Consider the following 23,709-nt stretch of genomic DNA (forward strand, 5'->3'; position numbering starts at 1 on the left):
ACCGTTAATGTACACAAAATTTAATTGAATTAATTGAGTAAAAAAACCCTTTGATGTCAGGTACTTACTTTTTAATTTTTTTAAAATACAATTTTCCTAAAAAAAGTGATTTATTTAAAAACCAAATTATTGTATTAACCTTTAGTTTTTTTTTTCGATTTTAAATTTTGAAGTTTTTACAAATTTAAGTACATCTGTAACGATATTTTCCAAAGAATATTGGATAGCGTTTTTGCAGTTTCATAAAAGGTAGAACGCATATCGTCGCCTTTACGGCAAAGCGGCATAGGTAAGTTCTAAAAATTACGTTTTTGAAAAAAAAAAAACTTTTATCTGTGTTTTCGTCACTTTCCTACTATGTTGTGGGGTTATAAAAAAGTTTAGTTGTCAATGCTCAACAAATTCTTCGGTTTTTTTTTTAATTCATCAAAAGTCTTAGATGACAATTCTTTCTACAAATCAGCTAAGGCTCAAAAAAGTTCATCAACATACCTACCGAATTTACTACCAATCAGTGGTTTTACTGTTTTTTTTAAGATTCCTCATAGAAATCAAATAAAATATTCTTAATTTTGTGTGTTGCTGTAGAACATCTCTAACAATAAGGAAACAAAATAATTACGAGTAACAACCAAATCACCAACCAAGCAATCAAACAAAAATATAATCTCTCTTCTAGCAATAGAACACAGAACAGCAGTTATTCACTAATTCCAAGCTCGTATTCTCAAGGCGTGCCTCATCACACACACAATACCCATGCCATAATACCTGTGCTGGCAGAAGCGTATTTATAAAGAAAAATTCTGCGTGTATTAATTGAAGGAACTAAAAGCGCAGTCACAGGGTGCGCAGAGATAATGAGATAATAAATCGCTTGCTAATTGATAGCCTCTGATATTTGTTGTTTCTTTTTTTATAAAGTCAATATTCTCGTCTTGTAAGAAAAGAGAATAAAAACGAATTTCTTGTCTCTGAAATCACCTGTGGATGCTAGTTATAAGCTTTGTTCTTTTTTTTTTTGTAATGGCAAACCCAATCGATTTAATGGCATTTCCCACCCTGTGATGCAGGTTGAACTTGTGTGTGCTCTTAGCGCTCTTAGATTGTATAGTGACGGCAAATTAATTGCGATAATAATATCCAAGGTTTTACGATGAAGCTTGCTTTTTTACAGGGGGGCACACCACAAGAATAGAATGACTATCTTCTGGTAGAAGTAAGGTAGGTATAAAGTCAGGTTAAAAGGAAGCCATTAACCAATGGCACAAAAAAAAAAAAAACAAGTTGTATGCGTTTTTTGAACGCCATTGCCGCAGTTAACCATTTCCCTCCTTACCGAATTGCGTTGGTTGGTTTGGTGTACCCGCAGATTCAAATGACTGGGCAATTAGCCGCATGTGCAGAATCCTTTTCTCAGAGCGTTTTAATGACGTAATTTGGCTTTAAAGATCCACTCCATCTGGGCATCTGCTGGCAGCGATTTTGTTTGAAATAAGATAACGAGCTTAAGAGTTTAGTAGTGCAGGAATGCCGACCAATGCGATGGCTGAAATTCTCAAAATGACCAAATAAGGAATTATAACACTAAAAGCCTTTCAAATAGCGATCTTGAACTAGAATTTTTTTTCCGAAATGATGATATTTATTTTTTGAAATAGAAGTGAAAAATTTCGGAAAATCCGTTACAAAAAAAAATGTTAAAGATCTCTTTAGGAAAAAATCAAGAAAACGACTTTCAAAGACCTTTAGAAATAGTAGAGCATTAATTTTAATATCATTCTTAAAAGTGAGTATTTGAAATCAAATGAATTTGTGCCTATAATACTCTTCACAAGCAAATAAACATTTTGAAACTTAATTGAGTTAAATCTGAGCTGTGGTTACTGAGATATCCTCGAACAAACATGGTAAACAAAAAATTGCACACATATTTTTGAACATTTTAAAAATTAATTTGAAAAGAGGTCAAATTTTCTACTCCTATAAAGCTTAAATATTCTTAAGTAAGCGTTAAGGCGTTGATTAGCTGAAATTGCATAAAGCATGTTAAAAACATAAGATTTGAAATCAAATTTTGATATTTTTTGTGCCTATAATATTCTTCGAAAAAAAATCAACATTTTGAAACTGACTTTACTAAAATCCGTGCAGTGGTTACTTAGAAAACTTAAAACAAAGAAACATGGAAACGTAAAGTTTTACCTACTTGAGCTTTTTTTAAATTTGATTTGAAAAGTGGTCAAATTTAATACAATTTTAAAGCTTGAATATGTAGTCTTAAACAAACATTTAATTAAAATTACACAATTCATGTTAAAAACACCAGATTTGAAATCAAATGTTCAAGTTATTTGTGCCTATAATATTAACTAAATCAACATTTTGAAATTAAGTTCATTTGAATCCGTTCAGTAGTTATCAAGATATTCTCGAGCAAACATCCATATTTTTAAACATTTAAAAAATTCATTGAAATAGAGGTAAAATTTACTACTCCAATAATGCTTAAATCTTCTTAAATAAGCGTTAAGGCTTTGATTAACTGAAATTTCAAATATCATGTCAAAAACACAAAATTTTAAATCAAACTTTGATATAATTGCTGCCTATAATATTCTCCTGAAACCAACCAACATATTGAAATTGAATTTATTAAAATTCGTGCAGTGGTTACTGAGAAAACTTGGAACAAACATAGAAAAAAAAATTTACACATATTTTTGAACATTTTTCAACAATTATTTTTTAAGAGGTCAAACTAACTCCCCTTTTAGAGCTTAAATATGTATTTTAAAATAAATATTAAGGCGTTAATTAGCTTAAATTGGATATTTCATGTTAAAAACACTAGATTTGAAACCAAATTTTGATATCATTTGTGCCTATAATATTCTCCTGTATCAAATGAACATTTTGAAATTGAGTTCACTAAAATCCATTCAGTAATTATTAAGATAACCTGACACAAACATTCACCAAAAAAATTAAATCACATATTTTTAAATAACTTTAAATGCTTTTCATCGCCTTTCAACTCATCTGTACAGTTTTTAACCTCTAAGCTTTGCATCATTGATGTCGAATTTGTGTAAATTTTAAAGAGAAACCAAAATCTGGTGCTGGTCGTCTCGTCTTCGTCTCTGTGTTGGTTGGTGCAACCGCACACATAACAGAGAATATTATTCCCTTTGATGTTTTTGAAATGTTTAGAATTTCCAAAGAAATAAAAGGAAATTTTATGTTGAAAAAAAAAAACGAACAAAATGAAGAAGAAGTAGAACAAACAAGTCGAAGCAGTCGAGGAGAGGGGTAATATTAAAAGACTTCAAAACCATTGACTTTGACGCCGGGATGAATATTGATGTGGTTTTTGTTGTTTCCTTTCAAATCCTCCAATGACTGAAGGCTTGCTGGTTGTTTGGTTGCCTGACTGAATGCGATGGCGCACAAAACCACCTTTCAAGTGAATTTTCATTTTCGTTTTAATCATTTTCAATAGCTCATCCCAGAGGTGTAATAATATCTATATACCTCTAAAGTAGGTATATGTGAAATACAAAAAACAAAGGAATACCGCCTCACTACGATACGACAGCGAGAAGGAGAGGTTTTATTTCTTCTTTGGCAGGGAAAAACGCCATTACAACCAAATTAAATTCCCGCTGACTGATTGTGGATTTTATGGTTTGGTAATAGGTTTTCCGTTTGCCAGCTCAGCTCAGAAAACCAACTGATGAATTACAAATTCTATACGCAACACTAAACAATATCCGTTGTTTATGTTGTTTTTTTTTTGTTGTTGTTGTTTTATTTTCGTTTTCAATATTGTTTTTGAAATGCATAAATATTCACTCGTACCTTACCAACTCCTTTGAGTATTGAATTTAATATGGAAAGAGAAAAAGTAGAGGTAAATATATTTTTTTTTTATTATTTCAATTTTCCGGATGGAATAAGACGAGTGATTCTAAATGATTTTAATGACAAGGGTAATGGAGTGAAATGGTATGGAAGTTTGCTTATGTTTAAGTGATTTGAGTCGTATTAAAAATTAATTAAGAGGACGAGGACCTGAGAAATTAAGGTTTCTAGAAATTTTTTTTTTTATGAATAATATTTTTTTTTTTTGTATTTTGATTATCTTCAATAAGATATCAAAATTGATAGGGGAAAACTTGCTTTTTATAGTTCAAAAAATCCTCATTCAAAAATGATTCTGTTTGCACACTTCTTACAGTCATCCAATGGGTTGATGAGATTTGCAAAATTTTCCACGGAATTCTCAAAAAGTAGTTTTTTTTTTTTTTATTCTGCGAAAACTTGAAGGGGCTTTGATGTTTCTGGCTCACAACTGCAATAGCTCCGCGGAGTTTCGAAATTAAAAGTAAACCCTCTGAAGTTAGCCTCACTTGCCACATTAATCAAAGTACCGAAATTTTCACACTTGTCTAATTTTACTTCAATTTGGTTTTGTGTAATAGTATCACCCATGTGTTGAGGTGAAGTGAAGAAACTTGTCGATGATTTCGGATCTGTTTTGTCGAATGAAAAACAGTTTTTTCCATCACAAACTCAACCTTTTCAATCTTTAGTCTAACTCGCAGTCGGTTACTTCGACAGCAGCTGGATACTAGAAATTGAAAAAAAATTGAAAAAAATTTTAAAATGATAATTTCTATGTGGCAACCCTATTGGAAAAGAAAAATGTCGCATACAAAATTTTGTCATATCTTTGTAGTTTTGTTAAATAAGTTTTTTTTTTTTGAAATGCCAAACAAAAGGGGAAATAGTGAAAAAAAGGAAATAAAGAAGTATAAAGAAATGTAGGCCTACAGTATCCCTATTCAAATGAAAAAAAAAAAAAAACTCATGCAAAATTTTTTTTGAACAAAAGAGTAATTTTATATACATTTAAAAACTTAAGCTGATTATTTTTTCTATTTAAAAAATACCGGTTGCCATCTCTTAAATACAACCAAGACGCTACGCGGCAACACCGTTTTTTGAGCTTTTACGTAGGGTTGCCAAGTACTTGTTCGCATTATCTAGATAACACCCGATATTTTTCAGATAGAAGATAGTGTTATCTAAAGTTTGGTGTATACTTTAGCCTTTTAGTGCGTATATACAAAATTATACTCTTTTATTAAAAAAAGATTTTTTGTAATTTTTATTTCTTTTTATTGAATAGGCTTACAATCATAATATCGTTTTTTTTTAACTATTTTCAATTTTGTTTGGCATTTCAAAAATTTCTTATTTCATCAAACTTCAAATAGAATTGCCACACATAAGTTACCATTTTAAAAGTGGCAACCCTATTTTTTTTTTTCATTTTCAGTAACAACTTATCTTCAATTCAAAACTAATTTTAACCTTTAATTTTATGAGCTAATATTAACTCGACACCTTTTTGGTTATATGAAGTTTCTTAACTGTATTTAACTAATTTGGCATCACTGATTTCAAATCTGATCTCAGTTTTTTTTTTTTCTAGCAGCTCTAGTTTGGATGATACAGGTACTAGAGAAATGCTTAAAAAGTAGCAAAAAATCGATTATTGAGATTTAATAACGAGAATATCTCGAAAATGCGAGCTGATAGAAAATATTTGATCAGTAGGTACCCCAAAAACATTCGTAAAAGTTCACCAAACAAAACCCTTGTTGCCCAGTATTTTTTTGATTTTTAAAATAGGAAAAAAACCTAAAATTTGTGTTTAAAATTGCTAAAATAAGTTCTTGTTGGGTTTTTACTACCAAACAAAGTGCATATTCCATTTGGTTTTTTGTATTCCTAACAAAAAATTTTAAGAAAAAAATAAACATTTTGAAAATCGTTACAGTATATAAAAAGAAAAATAATTTCTTGTAATTGAAATTTTTCCAAATTGATACACCATTTTTAAGAATATGTTAAAAAACACTTAAAAACGAAACCCGTTTTAAAATACAAAACATGTTAAAAAAGGGATTGCATTTTTTTTTGGAAAACTTCGTAGTAAGTACTAAGCTTCCTTAAAGACTCTTGGATTTTGGAGTCACTATCATAAACTGATATTTTTTCAAATAATTGTTCAGTAATCTTTATTTCGATACAATTAATAAAATGTATGATTTTTTTCACATCTTCATTTAAAAAAATTAAATTTTCGTAATATACGAATTCATAATTAATTCCCAAATTAATAATGTTGTTTTTCTACTTTGTTAAAGTAACCCATAGCATGCATGTTATCTAAAAACATGAGAAGACCAATAAAATTTTTACAATCAATAACCATAATGACCGTATGAATATAATTCTATACAATCTCTGGAACACATACCTAAGCCATAACAAACCAGCAGAAGTTGACTGAAGAAAAAAATTAACAAAACAAGAATTTCTTAATGAAATGATTTTTTTAAACTAGAATCTGAAAAGCTATTAAAACTATTGTTATTGCTTTCTAATGAACACTTGGAAATAATGAAAGTTTGATTCTACTTCTTCCTAATGAGCCATCAAAAAGTTCTTAAACTTGATTTTATAGATTTTTTCATTAATACTTTTTTTTCGTACGTTTTTTATTATTCAAATCTGAAATGTTGAAGTCAATTATTTTTAAAATTACTTAGAAAGTTATTGAATTTCTGTAATTTTGCAATAATAAGATCGTCAGTGAGAAATTTACCTTTCATTTAAGCCTTTAGAAACAAAAGTGCTTCAAATTAATAAAATTAAATTTCACTAATTTCACTTTCCATTCATTAACAACTTTTTATTGTAAGCTTGTTCAAATTAAGAAAACGTCTATTTGCAAGCGCTGCCAAGCTGTCAGCGGCTATTTAATATAATTAAAACATACTTACGCTATTTTAAATGATAGCAAATTGGTAGCAAACTGCCGCTTAACCCATCTATTATCTCTTTGACTACCGATTTAATTCAACTACGCAAGCAAAAAAAAAAAAAAATACAAAAAAAAACTTAACACTAACAACGTCTCAATTAACTTTGCGACAAAAATTATAAATATCAGGTTAAACTGCAACATACGTTTAATAGCAGCTTTTTTATAAAAAAAAGTACAAAAAAGACTTTAAAGTAACAAAAAGAAAAATAATGGTAATACGAGACTTTGTAATGGGCGAGTAATTTTTTTTTTTTTTTTTTGACAAATCAGCGGGGCGTCCAACGATTCCAGCCTTCCCCCAAAAAAAAAATCACAAAATAATGTTAAAAAATTAAAGGCACGTTGTATGATCAGCAAATAGTTGCATGCCGACAAAACGTTCAACTCGACGTAGAAAGATTGTGTTCAATGATTAGCTTTAGCCACATGATCTCGAATTTGAAACCAAGTTTTTTTTATTATTTTTTTTTTTTTTTGAACCAGCCTAATGCTCATGTAAAACTCTTATACTGTCAGCTAGTTGGTTAGGTCATTAATTACACTTGGATTTTGGGTTGCGTTGAAGACTTGGTAGAAAAAAGTTTGTAATCAAATCTAAATACAAAGAAGGCTTGAGTATGGTTTTTTTTGTTTATTTCTTTTTCTTTCGCTGGACTCATAAATTAGTTAGAAAATGATTATACAGAGTTTTGCTAACGCGCACTGAAGTATTCACCTTTTTTTTTTGTTTTTGGATAGCGGTTAATTGCTTGTTTAACGCAAAGAGATTAGAGTTGAGTATTCATTTGTAATGAAGCTAATTACATTGTATTTTGTTAAATTAGTGAACTACAATATCAAATGGGTGGAGGGAATTTTTACACATTAAAGATGAAGCAACATTTCTTTGTTTTGCATTTGAATTTTTTAAGAAAAATGAAAACCTGTTATAAGCATTTGGGTGGGTCCGATTTTGGAGCGATTTTCTTCAAACTTAGTATTTAACAGTTTGGGTGATTACCTAGAGGACAAATTGAAATTTTGTTTTAGGACCAAAACTAACGGTAGGTACCTGTTATAAACGGAAATAGAAAAGTTAAAAGTTAAATAACATTAAAAATGCCTATTTAAAAAATTTACCAAATGTGGGAGTCAAGTTTTTAACATTTTTGATAAACGCATGTTTAAAACATCAATATTTTCCTCAGTGTTGGAAAAAAGCAATGGTCGTTCCTGTGCTTAAAGCTGGAAAAACTCCTGATACAGCTGAAAGTTATAGGCCAATAAGTTTGTTAAGTAACATTAGTAAAGTTTACGAAAAAGTAGTTAAAGAACAAATTCTAAAAATTGTTTTGGATAAGGAAATTTTCCCTGATATACAATTTGGTTTTAGAAGCTCTCATAGCACTTCGCATCAGGTTAAAAGAATTTGCAATCACGTTCTCGAACTTCGTATGCTAGGAGAGTCAACAGGAATGGTATTGTTATTTGTTAAATTTGACCAAGGAATGGTATTGATTGATATCGAAAAGGCTTTTGATTCTGTCTGGCACAATGGAATAATACATAAAATGATAAAATTTGAATTCCCCTTATATCTGTGTAAGATCGTTCAAAGTTTCTTGTCCAATAGATGTTTTCAAGTACATGTCAATTGTGGCGTTTCTAGTTTGTTCTGTTTTGATTATGGTGTTCCACAAGGCTCGGTCCTTGGTCCAATCCTTTACAACCTATATACTTCTGATTTTCCTTATCTACCGCAATGTGAAGCAGCCATTTTTGCTGATGACACTGACACCTCTCAACATTGAGACGAATCTAAAAAATGCGATTAAAAACTTGAAAAATATTATAACAGATGGAAAATAAAGCTTAATGTTGGGAAAATGCAAGCCATCTTTTTTACACAAAAAAGAAAAGCTTGCTTTCTTCCCAACAGTCAGCTTCAAATTAATGGTAACGCGATAAAGTGGGAACAATCCGTAAAGTATCTTGGAGTTCATCTTGACACAAAGCTTACTTTCAACCAACATATTCAATGTACGTTAAAGAAAATAAATATTGCAATTAAGATGCTTTATCCTTTCATAAATCGAAAATCTTTACTTAGCGTAGAAAATAAAATTATCATTCACAAAGTTGTTTTTCAAGCAATTTTACTGTATGGATGTCCAGTATGGGGCTAAGCGACTTTATGCCATATAAAAAAGTTGCAAGTATCTCAAAATAAAATCTTAAAAATGATGCTCAATCTACCTTGGCATACTTCAACCTTAGATCTCCACATAAAGGCGGATGTTGAATCGATTTTTGAAAGAATTCTCAAACTAACAACAAATCGTCGCCCGAGAGTTGTTTTGTCGTAAACGCCAAAATGGACTTTTTTAAACTGGATGTGTAGTAATAGGTTTTAGAACGTTCTCTTTTCATTTCTGTTATCAGATTTGTCCTATCGTTTACCGTTACTGAGATAATTAGTGTGCATTTTGTCGTATATCCACAAAATACGCATTGGATTAGCGTTGGTTTGTCGTAAGCGCCAACTTTTGGCGTTTACGACAAAAATTCTATGTATTTTTCAGCTTTTTTTTCTTCAGTATTGGTTTGTCGTACGTCGTACAAAACCGATACGGTAGAAAATTTCGAAAGAAATTTTAAAATTGTTTTTTCTTACATGTATGTAAAAGTAGGTATATATCCGAAATAGAATATAAACAGATATAATATACCTACTAGAAAAGTATTTATTGAAAATAAGGACTTCATGTGCTATAGGGACAACGACTTTAAAAACTATGGGCTGCATTAAGCTCTGCGCTACTTGAGGTTTTGCTTTATTCCTAGAGGTGCAAAGAAGAAAAAAGTTCATTTCAGAGACATCTCAAATGTTGTGTTTAATTAATGGTTCTTGTCGTTTGTTCCTGCCGCAAGTATCTTGACCTCATCCTCGGTCGCAAGAACCGATCTGACACAATATCAAAAACACAAGATCAACAAGTCGACCGTCGGTCGCGGGCGCCACTTCGTTCAAGCGCGCTGTCTTGAAAGAAGTGAAAAAAGGTTGCGGTTTTATTGTTTTATTTTTGTACACTTATTGATCTTGTCGCTTCGTTCACGAGCGCTGTCTTCAACGAAGTGAAGTGAAAAAAAGGTCGCTGTATTATTATTTTATTGCTCTTGTATCGATCACACAAGATCAACAAGTCGACTGTAGTCATGGGCGCCTCGCCGTGGCGCCTCTTTGTTCACGCGCGCTGTCGTGAACGAAGCGAAAAAGGGTTGCTGTGAGTTTTGTTATTGCACCCGCTCGCAAAAACACCTGCTGGTCGAAAATTATTTTTTTAAGGCGCCATTGTTCTTCGCGAAAAAAAGGTCGCTGTTTTATTGTTTTATTGCTTTACACTTATTGATCTTGTATCGAGCACAAAAGAACAACAAGTCGACCGTCGCGACGCGTCGGTCGCGGGCGGCGCTTCGTTCAAGCGCGCTGTCTTAAAGTGAAAAAAGGTCGCGGTTTTATTGTTTTATTTGTTGTTTCTTTCATGTTTCATAGTCATAGAATGGCTTTTAGTTTTTGTTAAAAAAATTTTTTTTAAATTTTTTTTCCATGTTTATGGTCATATTTATTGTTTTATTCTTTGTTCTTAATCTATTTATTTTACTACTATGTAATAAGAAACTATTTTTTAAATGTTTAATTAATAAATAAAAACGAACTGTGAAAATTGAAAATTTACTTTTTTATTTATGTCTTGGTATTGGAATGTCGTACGTGCGCCTACTTTGTCGTACGTGTATGGGATGGAAAAAAAGTTGATTTTGGTGGCGTTTACGACAAACTGATTTTGGGTAAAAACCCCGATAATTTGAAAGCCAAACTAGATGTGACAATTTTGACAACATAAATATAAAGAAGATATCGCACAAAATATTCTATTAAAAATTGAAAAAAATCTATCGGCCAGTTTTTTTTTTATAGAAGCTCAAACCTTAAAATGCGATTTCCCAAAATTCCAAAATTGGCGTATACGACAAAACAATTCTCAGGCGACGAAATTTTAAAAAACAGCTGTGATATCTCTGAAAATTATATTACAAGACGACTTAATATGTAATCTGTGATACTTATTTAAAAATATTTATTACGTTTGCTTGAATTATTGTTTTTTGTTTTCATTAATGTGATATTTATGTATAATTATTTATAAACTTAATTTATTCCCTTTATTTATTAAATAATTACTTAATTATTGTTTATTAATTTGTTTATTAAATTATTTATACATTTATTTATTTATTTACTTATTTATTTATTTGTGTAATTATTATTTTTTTTTAATCTATTTATTTATTTTTTTTATTAATTTATTTATATATTTATTTATTTATTTATTCATTTATTAACTTGTTTATTTATTTATTTATCTACCTTCTTATTTATTCATGTATCTTTTATTTAAACGTTAATAAACTATTTATTTATTCTTGTTCTTAATTTTTATTTGTTATATGTTATATATTATTTATTACTTTATGTTATATATTATATTTTTTTTATTGTTTTTTTTTCTCTGTTATCTTATTTATTTCAACATTATTTAATTCGTTTCTTTTTAAACAAAAATACACCTTTGTAAATATTTGCTTTTGATTTTTAATTTGTTCTTTGAATTTATTTATTAAACTTAATTTAATTTAATTTAGTTTTTTTTTTTTTTTTTTTTTTACTATTACTTTTGAATGAAGGTTTTTTTTTCGTATTTTCCTTCGATGTATCCTTAATTATAAAAATTTGTTTGTTTCTTTTCTTTAAATAATATTTCAGTTGTAAGATTAATTATATCAAATCTCTGAATTGTAAAATGCGCGGTCACAGACCTTTTTGAAAATATTATAACGAAATAAAAATATCTATCTATCTAGAAAAGTTAAATTATTTCAAACACGACTCTAACAGTTTTGATTAAATTGTTTGATTTATGAATTTCTCGTAAACGACAAAGCAGATTTCAACAAATAATTTTATACAGAAACATTTAAAAAAACGTTATATAAAATTTTATAAAATTTTCAAAAAACACATTTTTCGAAAATATTAAAAAAAATTTTTTTTTTGAAAAATCAATTTTTTGAAAACGGGATGATGAATTTTATTGAAACTTCATATTTATGTTTTGAATAATATATTCTTAAAAATGGCATACCAATTTTTTTATTTTGAAAAGAAAATTTTTATACATATACAATATATATATATATATATACATACATACATATACATATACATATGTATACAAAATTATTTTTTTTAAAAAAACGGACCTAACGATTTTCGATTTTTTTTTTCAAAAAACTCTTTTATACAATAAATCAAATGGCATACCTAAGATCGTTCAAAATAGTATTTAATTAATTATAAAAACTAATATTGATCAATAAAATTAGATTAATATTAGAGTTACTTTTACTATAACTTATGGTAGATAAGACCAAGTACGTGCGACCCCAGTCGTGCATTTTATTTTGAATGTTTTGTTTTAATGTTAAAAAGTCAAATCAAATATATATTTTCCTCCGGTTATAAGCTGTACAATATCAAATTAAATTGAACATTTTGCTTTCTAAAGGAAAAGTTATGAGTTAAATTTAAAACACAGTTTTTTTAATGTGGTCTAATAAGTTTAAAATAATATAAGACAAGTCACTTAAATTGTTGAAGAAGATATCAATTAATATTAATTTATATGGTGTTTTTAATTGTCAGATTGATTGATTATGATTTGTTTTATCCGGTAAATTTTCTGACTATACTATAAAATATGGGTTAAAAACTTTTTGCAATCATTTTATAAAAGTTACCTTCTAAAGAAGAATTTTTAATGAGTTCAAAATCTTCCCACTTTTATAATTTTCTAATTTTAAAAATTGCTTAAACGTTTTATTAGGGATCGGGTCAAAATTCTGGCTTCAAAATTCTGCTTTTCAAAATTCTGCTTTTTCAGCGAAAATTCTGTTTTTCAAAATTCTGCTTTTTTTCTATTCTGTTTTTCAAAATTCTGCTGTTTAAAATTCCGCTTTTCAAAATTCTGCCAGCATTATATTTGAACACAAAAATTCTGCTAATACTGTTTTTTTTTTTTATAGCATATGCGCTGGTAAAGAAAAATACACCTCATTAATGTAATTCAACATTGGTACTTTCCTAAATTTTTTTATTTAAGTGTCGCAAATATTTTTTGAAATGCATATACTGACTTTCTTTCAAATAAAATATGTAGGTATACTAATTGGAACCGATGTTGTATATTCCTTTTCTTATTCAAATTTTTGAATATTCACCCTTATTTGATAAACTAATAAATTTTTAGTTATTTTCGGAAATGTTAAGTATTAAAAACCTTTTCTTAATATTTTAAAATTTATTCATTTATAAAACAAAAATTAATTCGCATTTAAAAAATGACAAATTATGTAGGTAAGTAATCAAATAAGCAGATAATTTTTCAAAAAGATGATTTTACAGAATTCTGCAAAAAATTAAAAAAGGGTTTGGAAAATGTTTAAAAGCGCGCGCTTTTTAAAATTTTCCAAACCCTTTTTTATTTTTTGCAGAATTTTGAAAAGCAGAATTATGAAAAGCAGAATTTTGAAAAACAGAATTTTGAAAAACAGAATTTTGAAAAGCAGAATTTTGAAAGCAGAATTTTGTAAAGCAGAATTTTGAAAGCAGAATTTTGACAAAAGAATTTTGACCCCGGCCGAATTTTGATCCCAACCCGTTTTATTACACTGGTCTACAAAATTTAACTTTTATCTCCTTTAAATAATTTTTTGATATTATGAAAGATCAGACTTTCCTGAATCTAAATCTGGTTTCAGAAAAATTTTATCAGGTACCATTTTTGTAAAAATGATTTTTGAAAAATGTGAGTAGTTTCTAAAAAATCACAATTTTAGATTCATTTGAATTTGTTAAAAATTAAAACTATTTGTCGCATTGAGCTCAAATTTGGAGGACTTATTTTTCATAATATGATTGACACCAAATATGTTCTTTTATATTCATATTTACTGATTTTTTAAAATACTGATTGTCAAAAAAAAGCAGACATTTCGAAATTCTTCACTTTTTAGTATATCCTACATGAACAAATAAAGCACCTTAATTAAGGAAAATGTAAAATATCAATGCCCATTATATTTAAAAAGTCAAATAAGTAAAGAAAAACAAAATAAAATACATTACACAAAATTTTTACGTGTTTTATAATTTTATATACTATTTTTCTATTTAGAAATATCTTATTTTTGTAATAAACCATTCGATAAACTGCCTTGTAAAGCTTCAGATTTGTTTCTCCTAGAAACAATGGTAAACTTTTCTTATAGTTTTTGATGTGCTGAGTTAGAATCCGAAGTCAAAAAAGTTCTATCACGTCAGGATTTTAAGATATTCGCATTAAAGTATCACAAATCAAGGCTTTTCTTAGAAAATCTCAAAAAAAAACTACTAGATCTCAAAAACGAGAGCTGACCGAAATTTTTTGAGTTCGGATTCAAAATCAGCCCACTAAAGTCCATTAGAAAACTATACTTTTGTTCTAGGGAGAAAGATATATTAATTTTTAGAGATCAGTTTCTTTATGGTAAGATATGACAAACCTACTAAATTTACTTAAATTAAGATATCTCGGAGAAGAAAACAGACATTGAGAAGAATAAATTGAATTTGAAAGAAAAAAAATAAGTTCTTTCATAAACCGTATCAATTTTAATTGAAAAAGATTACATTATGCCAAAATATTTCTTCGAAAACAGCAAAAAAAATGGGTTTTTGAGATTTTCTAACGGGATAATTATAACTTTGTCTAAAGTTCAAATAATTTAATCAAAAATTTTGTTTGAGTTGGAAAATGTGTGTGTGCTCTCGAGCTCACACAAAATGTGTTAATCTCTTGCCTTCAAAGTTTATTATAACTTCAAAAGGTGTTGGGCTATTTGTATGTTTTATATAAATTATTCTCATATTACCTACCTCCTACTTTAAACATCGTAGGAAACAGTTTATATGCTCTGCACTTTGACTCATGACACATAAATTATAAAGTCATTTGTCAGAAAATGGTCTCACGTTACACAGAAGCTATAGTCGATATCCATTAGCTGCTTAGTGATTGGATATCTCACTTTGTTCTTTTAAATGTGTTTGTCTGTATGTGTGTGTGTGTGAGTGTGCTTCGATTTAAAAACAATCAATCTAGCACCCACATGCATTAAATTCTTCTTATCCACTCCTTTTAACCCCCCTAAATCGAACTTAACCGCACATAACAAGATTATCCATTTCCCTTACCTCGACCATCCCTTGGGCTTTGAAGAATCATTTTTTAGGGTGGCCGCATTGGTTTGAAAATGTAAAGAAAGATTTAAGGTGTCAAAATGAGCAGTTTTAGAGGCGAGACGTAAACCTGGTATATTTAATCATATAATATAGTTAAATATACCAGAAATTAGTTAAATATAACAGTAATATAGTTAAATTTACCAGATGTAAAGTAATCCCTGTGAACAATTTCCCTTTTTTTTTTTTTGTTACAAGTCAAAAAGTCTTATGCAAAGCTTTGTCCTGGGGCCTTCTTAAAGCTTTAAAGCCTTTAAATTGTAAACTAAGCATTTGTAGATAGTGAGCAAAATAACCAGAATGGTCACACTGATAATATTTTATCGAGTGAACTTAGTCGTGTCTATGCAGAAGTCGTCTCTCTATATCTGAAGTATTGAGGTTGGTTAAGTACTTTAACCACTCGACTACGTACGTACTGGGACAGACAGATAGAGACCCATAGACCACAAGTACACTCCATAGTCACAAATTGGCAGGCAAGCAGGCGAACCGACCGATCCGACCGGTAAGTGTGTGGATGGAATATTTGCTATAATGTGGTATACCTGACAACATACAGACGACTTTTTGAGAAAAAGATAAAAAAAAAAATATATAAAATTGTTCAAAAAGTAATCAAAAGGTGCTAAGAGGTTTCAACAGCGTCGCCATTGCCGTCGTTGTCGTCGTCGCCACCATCATCTTAGCTTTGGCTAAAAGGTTCCTGATGCTTATAACCACTTGCTATAGAGTCTAAATACATATCTATACCTTTAAGGTATATAGTATTTCTAATAATTTGGATCGTTAACATATATACCACAGCTGGGAGCGCTCAAAATCGCCTACTGGGGCCAGAAGAAGTCAGCAGCTTTATTTGGTTGCTTCGAACTAATCATTATACGCGCTTATGCACATAGTAGGCACTCGTATACTCTCATATTGACAAGCCATAGGCAAGCTGTTTGATTGATTGCTGCAATTATCCCAAGACTGGTTGTTGGCTGCTGCGGATTTATTTATATGTAGAAATGCGCGTTATTGGTTTTCGGGTTTGTTTCGAGATTTGCAATAAAATATACCTGAACTTTTTTAACAGGGTCTTTATGCCTATATGGCTAGTTCTATGGTTGTGATGTGTAATTGCTTATGGAAAATTATGAATCTTGATTAAAAAATTTTTTATGATTGCAAAATATTTGCAGGTGTAATATTTGCTTTTGAAAAATTAAATCAATTTTCTAAAAAAAAGATTGGTATCTTTTTTGTGACAGAGAGATCATTCAAGTTAATCGTTTTGATACTTTTGCTGTGAATTTTTTTTCGAAGAAGAGGTTTGTGATTTTTCTCAAAGATAAAACGTATGTATCTCCAATACGAGGAAAAATAAAATTGATTTAAATGTCAGAATTATATGAACTGAGTACTATTTGTACGAAACTCAATATCTAAGCAAAAAATCTAATAATATTAAAAAAGAATTACATTTTCGAACATAATTTTTAAAAATTTAATAGGTTTTATTTTTAAAAGTTGAATTCTTATTTTTTAATAAAATTTTAACTATTATGCGAAAAAAATCTTAGGTACCCTTAAAATTTTGTCCTCCTTTAAAATTGAATATAAAAATTAAGCTACAAGAAATAAAATAAGAATAAATTGTTATTACAAATTAATTTTTCAAATGAATTCAAACATTAGTTCAGAGCTTTTTTTGTGGAAAAAGTGCACGAAATAAGAAAAATTTCAAGGGAACAAATTCTACTAAAATTCCTGATTAAAAATCGTATTTTCAATTTCCAAAAAGTCGTTATAAAAATCGGTTCGTTTTTATTTTTTTTTTTTTTTAAATCATGTTTTCAAAAATTGATATACCTACTACCATATGCTAAGGTCAGTATTTTTGCTCATAAGAGTAATTTTAAAAACGTCTTTTATTACAATTAAATAAGATTTGTACATGACAAAGACTATCAACAGAATTTTCTTTAAAGAAAAATTATCGAAATTGAAACATCATGTTTTTTTGTTTAAACTGTGTAACTCTCTAACTGTTTGCGTACCTTAAAACTAAACTTAATTTATGTTTAAAACTTAAATTTTTCATTTCCATATTAGGTACAATTAAAATTTCAGACTTTTTTCGTAAAAGATTAAACCGATTTCTAGAAAAAATTTTTGAAAAAAAAATTTAATAATCTTAAAAATTAAGAAAAGCTTTCAAAAAATAATTTTTGGGTTTAAAAATAAAATGCAGCTGCAATTTTTTTTGTAAGATATTATAAAATTTGTATGGACAAAAAACTTAAAAAAAAGACCTCAAATAATAAAAAAAATCCAAAATTCTTGGCTGTACAAAAAAAAATGTAAGTGGCATAATTTGGCCAATAAGGTCTTATGTCAAAAATTGTATTTTTTTTGATTTTTGGTTGAGTAAGAATAAGCTCTTTATTCTCTTTAATTTTGTATCAAACGCATAAAGATAGTCAAAAAATTATCTAATTTTCTGAAAAACTACAATTTGTGACAGCAAAGAATTTGAATATGTGTTTTCGTATAATAATAAAAAAATAATGATTACATAAAAACCTTTTACCCTCAAAGCAATTTCAGTATTTTTGTTTTGCTCTTTTTTTAAAGCCAGAACTATAAAAGGAAAAAATAAAAAGCAAAAAAAATCCACCTTAAAATCTTTAACAGAATATAACAGCTCCTACCCACAGAGGTAGGTATGCAATTCGATTTTTTTAAGATGCATTTTTAGAAGAAATTCAAAATCGTTAGAGCCTTTTTTTTTGTTTGAATAATTCCTTAGAAAAAATGTTTTTTATTTATCAAAACTTAAATAAAAAATTTCAATAATTCAGTGACCCGTTTTTGAAAATTAATTTTCTTAAATCCAAAATTGTATTTTTTTTTTTTATTTTATTTTTGATTTGCATTCGAGAATTTCTTACAAGTTTTATCTCCTCAAGAGCTCAAATTAAAATTAAATTAAAACAAAAGTTAATGCTATCTTAATATAAAAAAAATATATCAAAAGTCAAGTTTTTTTTACTTATTTTTTAAAACATAAGACTTGTAAACTTAATTGTTTTCTTAAAATTAACTGAAGGTGAAAAAAACTCAGTATGAAAAAAAAATTAAAAATGTTATTGAGATAATATTTTAAATTTTTTTCACATTGAGTTTTTTTTTTCAATTCGAGTTGGTTCACATTTAAAATCTAGAACCTGTAAGTTCTTAAATATTCTACTGAAAACTCTATTTTTCAGATAAATTACACTAGCCCAAAAAATTAAGGGAACAAAAAAAAAAATCGTGATTTTTTTAGTGATATTTGATAGGCTGTATCTCAGTAAAAAATGATCGCATCATGACAAAATAAAAAGCGTGTTACTTCTTTGAACTTTTTTTTATGAGCAAAATCAGATTCTTTTGAGTTTATTTGAACATTTTATTGATAAATAGCTATCGTTTAAATCTAAGATAAACCAAGAAAACAAAAAAAAAAAATTCAAAATTAGGAAAAACATCCAAAAATGGTATAAAAATTTTCAAAATTTAACTTTTTTTGAAAACTTTTAATTTTTCCTTAATTTATCTTAAATTTAAACGATATTTATCAATAAAATGTTCAAATAAACTCAAAAGAATTTGGTTTTGCTCATAAAAAAGTTCAAAGAAGTAAGTCATTTAGACCTGCAGAAATATGGTGTTTTACTTCATCTCAAAAATTCAAACCCTCACAACAGAAAAACTGCTTGATGAAAAAGTCTGAAACTTTGCATATTAATTTCAGGTATATTAAGCTTTAGTAGTTAAGCCTCAGTTCAATCTTATCACCCATAGAAATTAAATAGCGGTAAATTTTCTAAAAAAACGTAAAAATGTCTATCAAGCTATCAAGCTTTTCTAAATTAATCTAAAAAATAAGAAAACAATTTGTTTAACAAAGCAAACTTAACGTAGAAAATTAAATGAAGTTTTTAAATGTGTCCTTGAATATTCTGTACAGTGATCCGTTGTTGAGATATTGATAGTCAAAGTCAAAAGTATGGTTTTTGGTTTGATGACTTATATTGCAGTTAAAAAAAATCGTAGAAGTTTGAAACAAAATGAATCTTGAAGCCAAATAAATAGCCTTTCTAAAAATAATAATCATTTTTTCAGAAAAAATGTTCCCACTTTCTTCACTTTCAGAGAAAAGTAAAAACAAACAAAAATAGATACAGCCTATCGAATAGAGATGAGCTAAGTCGTGATTTTTCAATCACAGGTATACCTGTGACTGTGATTTTGAATTCACGGTGATTGTAACCTGTGATTTTTAACCGTGATTTAAATTTTTATTAATGAAAATCCCAAAAAAAAAAAATTACACGTAGCATTATTAACGTTTGTATTTTCCAATTTACACATTTCATTACGATTTTTCACGTAGGAAGTACTAATGAAGCTCAAATACGAGTGTATTTGAAACAAAGGAGCTGATTTTACGAGGAAAACTCCTGGTTTAAGCAAACAGATCCGCGATTTACCAAAGCCACCCGTGATTATACTGGGGAAAACATTATTTTGTCTAAGCGAGTCTTGATTTTACGGGAGAAATTTATTATATCACGGGAAAAGTAACGTTGAAAACCCTTATTCTAATCAGGGCAACCTGCGATTTCACAGCAAATATTTGCGGGCAAACCGTGATTCTTCTGGAGCCAAACGTGATTGTGAGGGGTAAACAAAACATTAATTTTACCGAACTTGCGTGAATTCCGGTAAAAAAAAACAATTCACATTTACACAAGAACTGTTGAAAAGTTGTTTTGGGAAAAATCAGAGGTTAGAAATAATTCCAAAGCACTTGTGAAGTGAATTCCGGTCAAACCAATCCACGTTTACAGAAGAACTGTTGAAAAGTTGGTTTGGGAAAAATCACAGGTTATAATTTAAAATGCACTTGTGTAAATTCCGATAAAAACAATTCACGTTTACACAAGAACTGTTGCAAAAGCTATTTATTTCCAAAATCAAAGGTCAAAAGTAATTTTCAATGCATTTTCGTGAATTCCGCTCTAAATTCACGTTTCCATAAGAATTGGTGCAAAAGTTATTTTGAACAAAATCACGGGTTTAAAAAAAATCCTTAACATTTGCGTGAATTCCGGTCAAAACAATTCACGTTTACAAAAGAATTATTGCAAAAGTTGCTTTGGGAAAAATCACAGGTTAAAAATAATTGGAAAGCAAATGCGTGAATTCCAGTCAAACCAGTTCACGTTTAATAAAGAACTGTTAAAAAGTTGTTTTGGGAAAAATCACAGTTCAAAAAAAAAAAATCCAAAGCAATTGCGTGAATTTCAGTCGAACCAATTCACTTTTAATAAAGAACTGTTGCAATAGCTGTTTTGAAAAATCGCAGGTTATAATTTGAATTTCCAATGCACTTGTATAACGTGAATTATTTTACGCGGAATTCACGAAAACGCATTGAAAATGACTTTTTACTTGTGATTTTGGAAAAAATAACTTTTTACAACAGTTCTAGTATAAAAGGGAATTGTTTTGAACCCGCAAATGCACTTTAATTAACTTTTAACAAAAAAATTTGCGAACTGTAAAGCAAAAAGTGAATATCCAATTCACGGTTAAGGTAATCACAGGTTATTTGAAGACTGTTCACAGGTAGTGATTGTGATTTGTCAATCACAGGTTAAAAATCACAGGTCGTGATTTTTTGCTCATCTCTACTATCGAATATCACTAAAAAAAATCACGATTTTTTTTTTGTTCCCTTAATTTTTTTTGCTAGTATTGTGTATTTTCAATATTAAGATCAGAGAAAACAATATTATTAAAATCTCGTACATAGAAGAATTCTGATAGTATCGCAAATTTAAATTAGTAAAGGAATACGAATCTGAATCGAACGAAATTAGACTAAAAAATGGATAAAATCGGATTCATCTATTTCAATATTTTTAAAAATTTACGTTGTAGATTTAAGATGGGAATGGATTCCAAATAAAGGTAAGGCATATACAAATAGTTTGTTGTTTTTGTAAGCTTTACAAATCAACTTCCACATACTTTCTTAAAAAAATTTTTTTGTTTGTAATCTAAAAAAAAAATATTAAACAAAAATTAATTTATGATGTTTGAATTGATTTTGATAATTTTGGATAATCTTCGAAAGATTACGATTTCAACACTAAATTATTCATCATTTATGTGATAATTTATTGAATTTGTCTTTTTAAACGTTTTTAAATAGGCTCCGCCTTATTATGGAAGCTCATTCTAATTCAACTTTTGATTGGATACAAATTTAAGGCAAGAAAAATTAATTTAATTTACCTTACAACAAAAGCGACAAATGCCAGCCTCTTCATTTGAATATTTGAATATGTGTTCCCACTTAAATACAAATCATATAAAATTTTGAAACTGAATAAAATTTAGTGATTAATCTTAATCATTACACACCATCTTGCTTTCAAGATGATTTTCCAAAGACACACCAAACTCACATATTATTATTTTGTCTCAAATCTGTTTGGAATTCTGCAGAATTTCAATTTGAAATGTTATCCTAATTTAACACTCTTCCCCCCACTTCTCACTTTTCTTCCATACCAAATCTCCACATATTGTGTTTTATAATAAATGACTTTGAACTTGTTAGCCTACGTTCCCAGAGAGACAAGTCTATTCAAATAGATAAACATTTTGAATACAAAAAAAACGAACCCGCTTACACACAAAATCATTTCCCCATTTATCATACTTTTTTTTTTTGTTTCCTTGGAAGAAGTTCCTCCTTATGGAACATCATTATTAGATATAAAGAGAACACCTAATAAGCTTATTGTATATAGTATATCTTCATTTTCCCATTGTCATACACACCGTTCGAAAAGTTAATAAATTATATTTATCTGTTTTTTGTGAGAAAAGATAAACCCACACGAATACACTTTGATTTTTTTTTTGTTTTTTTATTTTCAAAAAATTGAACTCATATATATTATTTATGTTTCCTTTTTTTCTTCTTCTCTTTCCAGGTATGTGTTTGTAATCATGATCCACAAAGAAAATCACGGCAAGTTATTTATGAATAGATTTAAAATTATCAATTAATTATCTGGATAAAAAATGAACTCGCAGTTGGAATTTAAATCATCCAAAACTAATATTTTAATTTTAAATATACACAAAAGTATCTGAAAATTTATTTATTTATCACGCTATTTAACTTGGCTTTTAAGGAGGTGCTATATCAAGGTAGCTATTTTTTTTTTTTTTGATGAAATATAAAAAGTTTTAATGAAGTACAAATATTTTTGACATCTAGAATTAGTTTCACCCAAAAAAAAATTAGTTGCATTAGAAACAAAATTTTTAGATGTACCTATACAGAACAGATATCAAGCAATTTCAAAGCATGAAAAGTGAGACGTAATATTATTAATGTACAAACTTGTGGAAAAATTGTGAAACGTATTCAGTTAAATATTTTTCTTTTTAAAATTTGGGCATAATACATTCAAAAAGTCTAATTAATGTGTAGATTAAAAATGAGGATAAATTTTAATGAATAGGTTCCACTTATCTCCACAAAGCCGTTCAATAACGTAAATGTTCTACATTTCAATTTTTCACTGAAGAATTTTAGGTTCCACAATTTTATTACATATTACATTAATTTTCCAACAGTAAAAAATTCAAAGTGAAATTTAAAAAAATAGCAACACAATTTTATAAATTTCGCAGTACATTACCGGAAGTAAAAATAGCTACAGAAGCATATGATAGCTTTTAATTCTCCAATGAACCAATTTTAGCTCTAATTACATGTTGTGGAATGTAAAATAGAAAAATTGTATTTATAAATTTTTCCAAACAAGACACAGGTAAAATTTGGTTTTGTTTTTAAAGTTTATATAAAAAACAAATTTGGTAAAAATTTTTGAATGAAAATGGAACTATCACACAATTCACCAGAGTGGAATTCGGGGTACAAATTTTATGATTACAAGTATCAATATTTTTCCCCCAAACACTTCAAGATGATCCCACGTGTAAGGAATAATAAAATCGCGAATCTTCATGCTTACAATGGTCTATTAAATGATGTGGAACTTATCTGCACAACCTTTTTGACATTCATCATATTAACTTTTTATCTTTTTATACCATTATAGATACAATTCTTACTATTTCTGAAAATGTACTCAGAAAGAAAAATACTTTAGATAGTATATTAGGGCTTTATATTTTCCAACAGACGAAGTTTGAATCTAATTACATGTTGTGGATCGTAAAAAAGATAAACTGTATTTTATGAATTTTTCACTGCTGGTTTCTCAAATTACAAGTTTGTTTTTCGTTTCAAAATGTATGTTAAACACAAATTTTGCAAGCAGTTCAAATGCAAATGAAACAAACA

At 28.3% G+C, this 23,709-nt stretch overlaps 1 protein-coding gene across 2 annotated transcripts in view; it reads left to right on the forward strand.

Annotated features, from left to right (window-relative positions):
• LOC129920138 (frizzled) overlaps positions 1 to 23,709 on the forward strand; it is a 188,946-nt gene that overhangs the window by 96,038 nt on the left and 69,199 nt on the right. Inside the window, exon 5 of one of the 2 annotated variants that reach the window (XM_056001351.1) lies at positions 22,325 to 22,447. The exons of the other annotated variant lie outside the window; for it this stretch is intronic. Within the exon in view, the coding sequence (XP_055857326.1) occupies positions 22,325 to 22,338 (14 nt within the window). The 3' untranslated portion in view covers positions 22,339 to 22,447. Of the gene's footprint in view, positions 1 to 22,324; positions 22,448 to 23,709 lie in introns of those variants that run through there. 2 annotated transcript variants of the gene reach the window in all.

The sequence above is a fragment of the Episyrphus balteatus genome, chromosome 4 (genome assembly GCF_945859705.1).
Source record: "Episyrphus balteatus chromosome 4, idEpiBalt1.1, whole genome shotgun sequence".
Lineage (NCBI taxonomy): Eukaryota > Metazoa > Arthropoda > Insecta > Diptera > Syrphidae > Episyrphus > Episyrphus balteatus.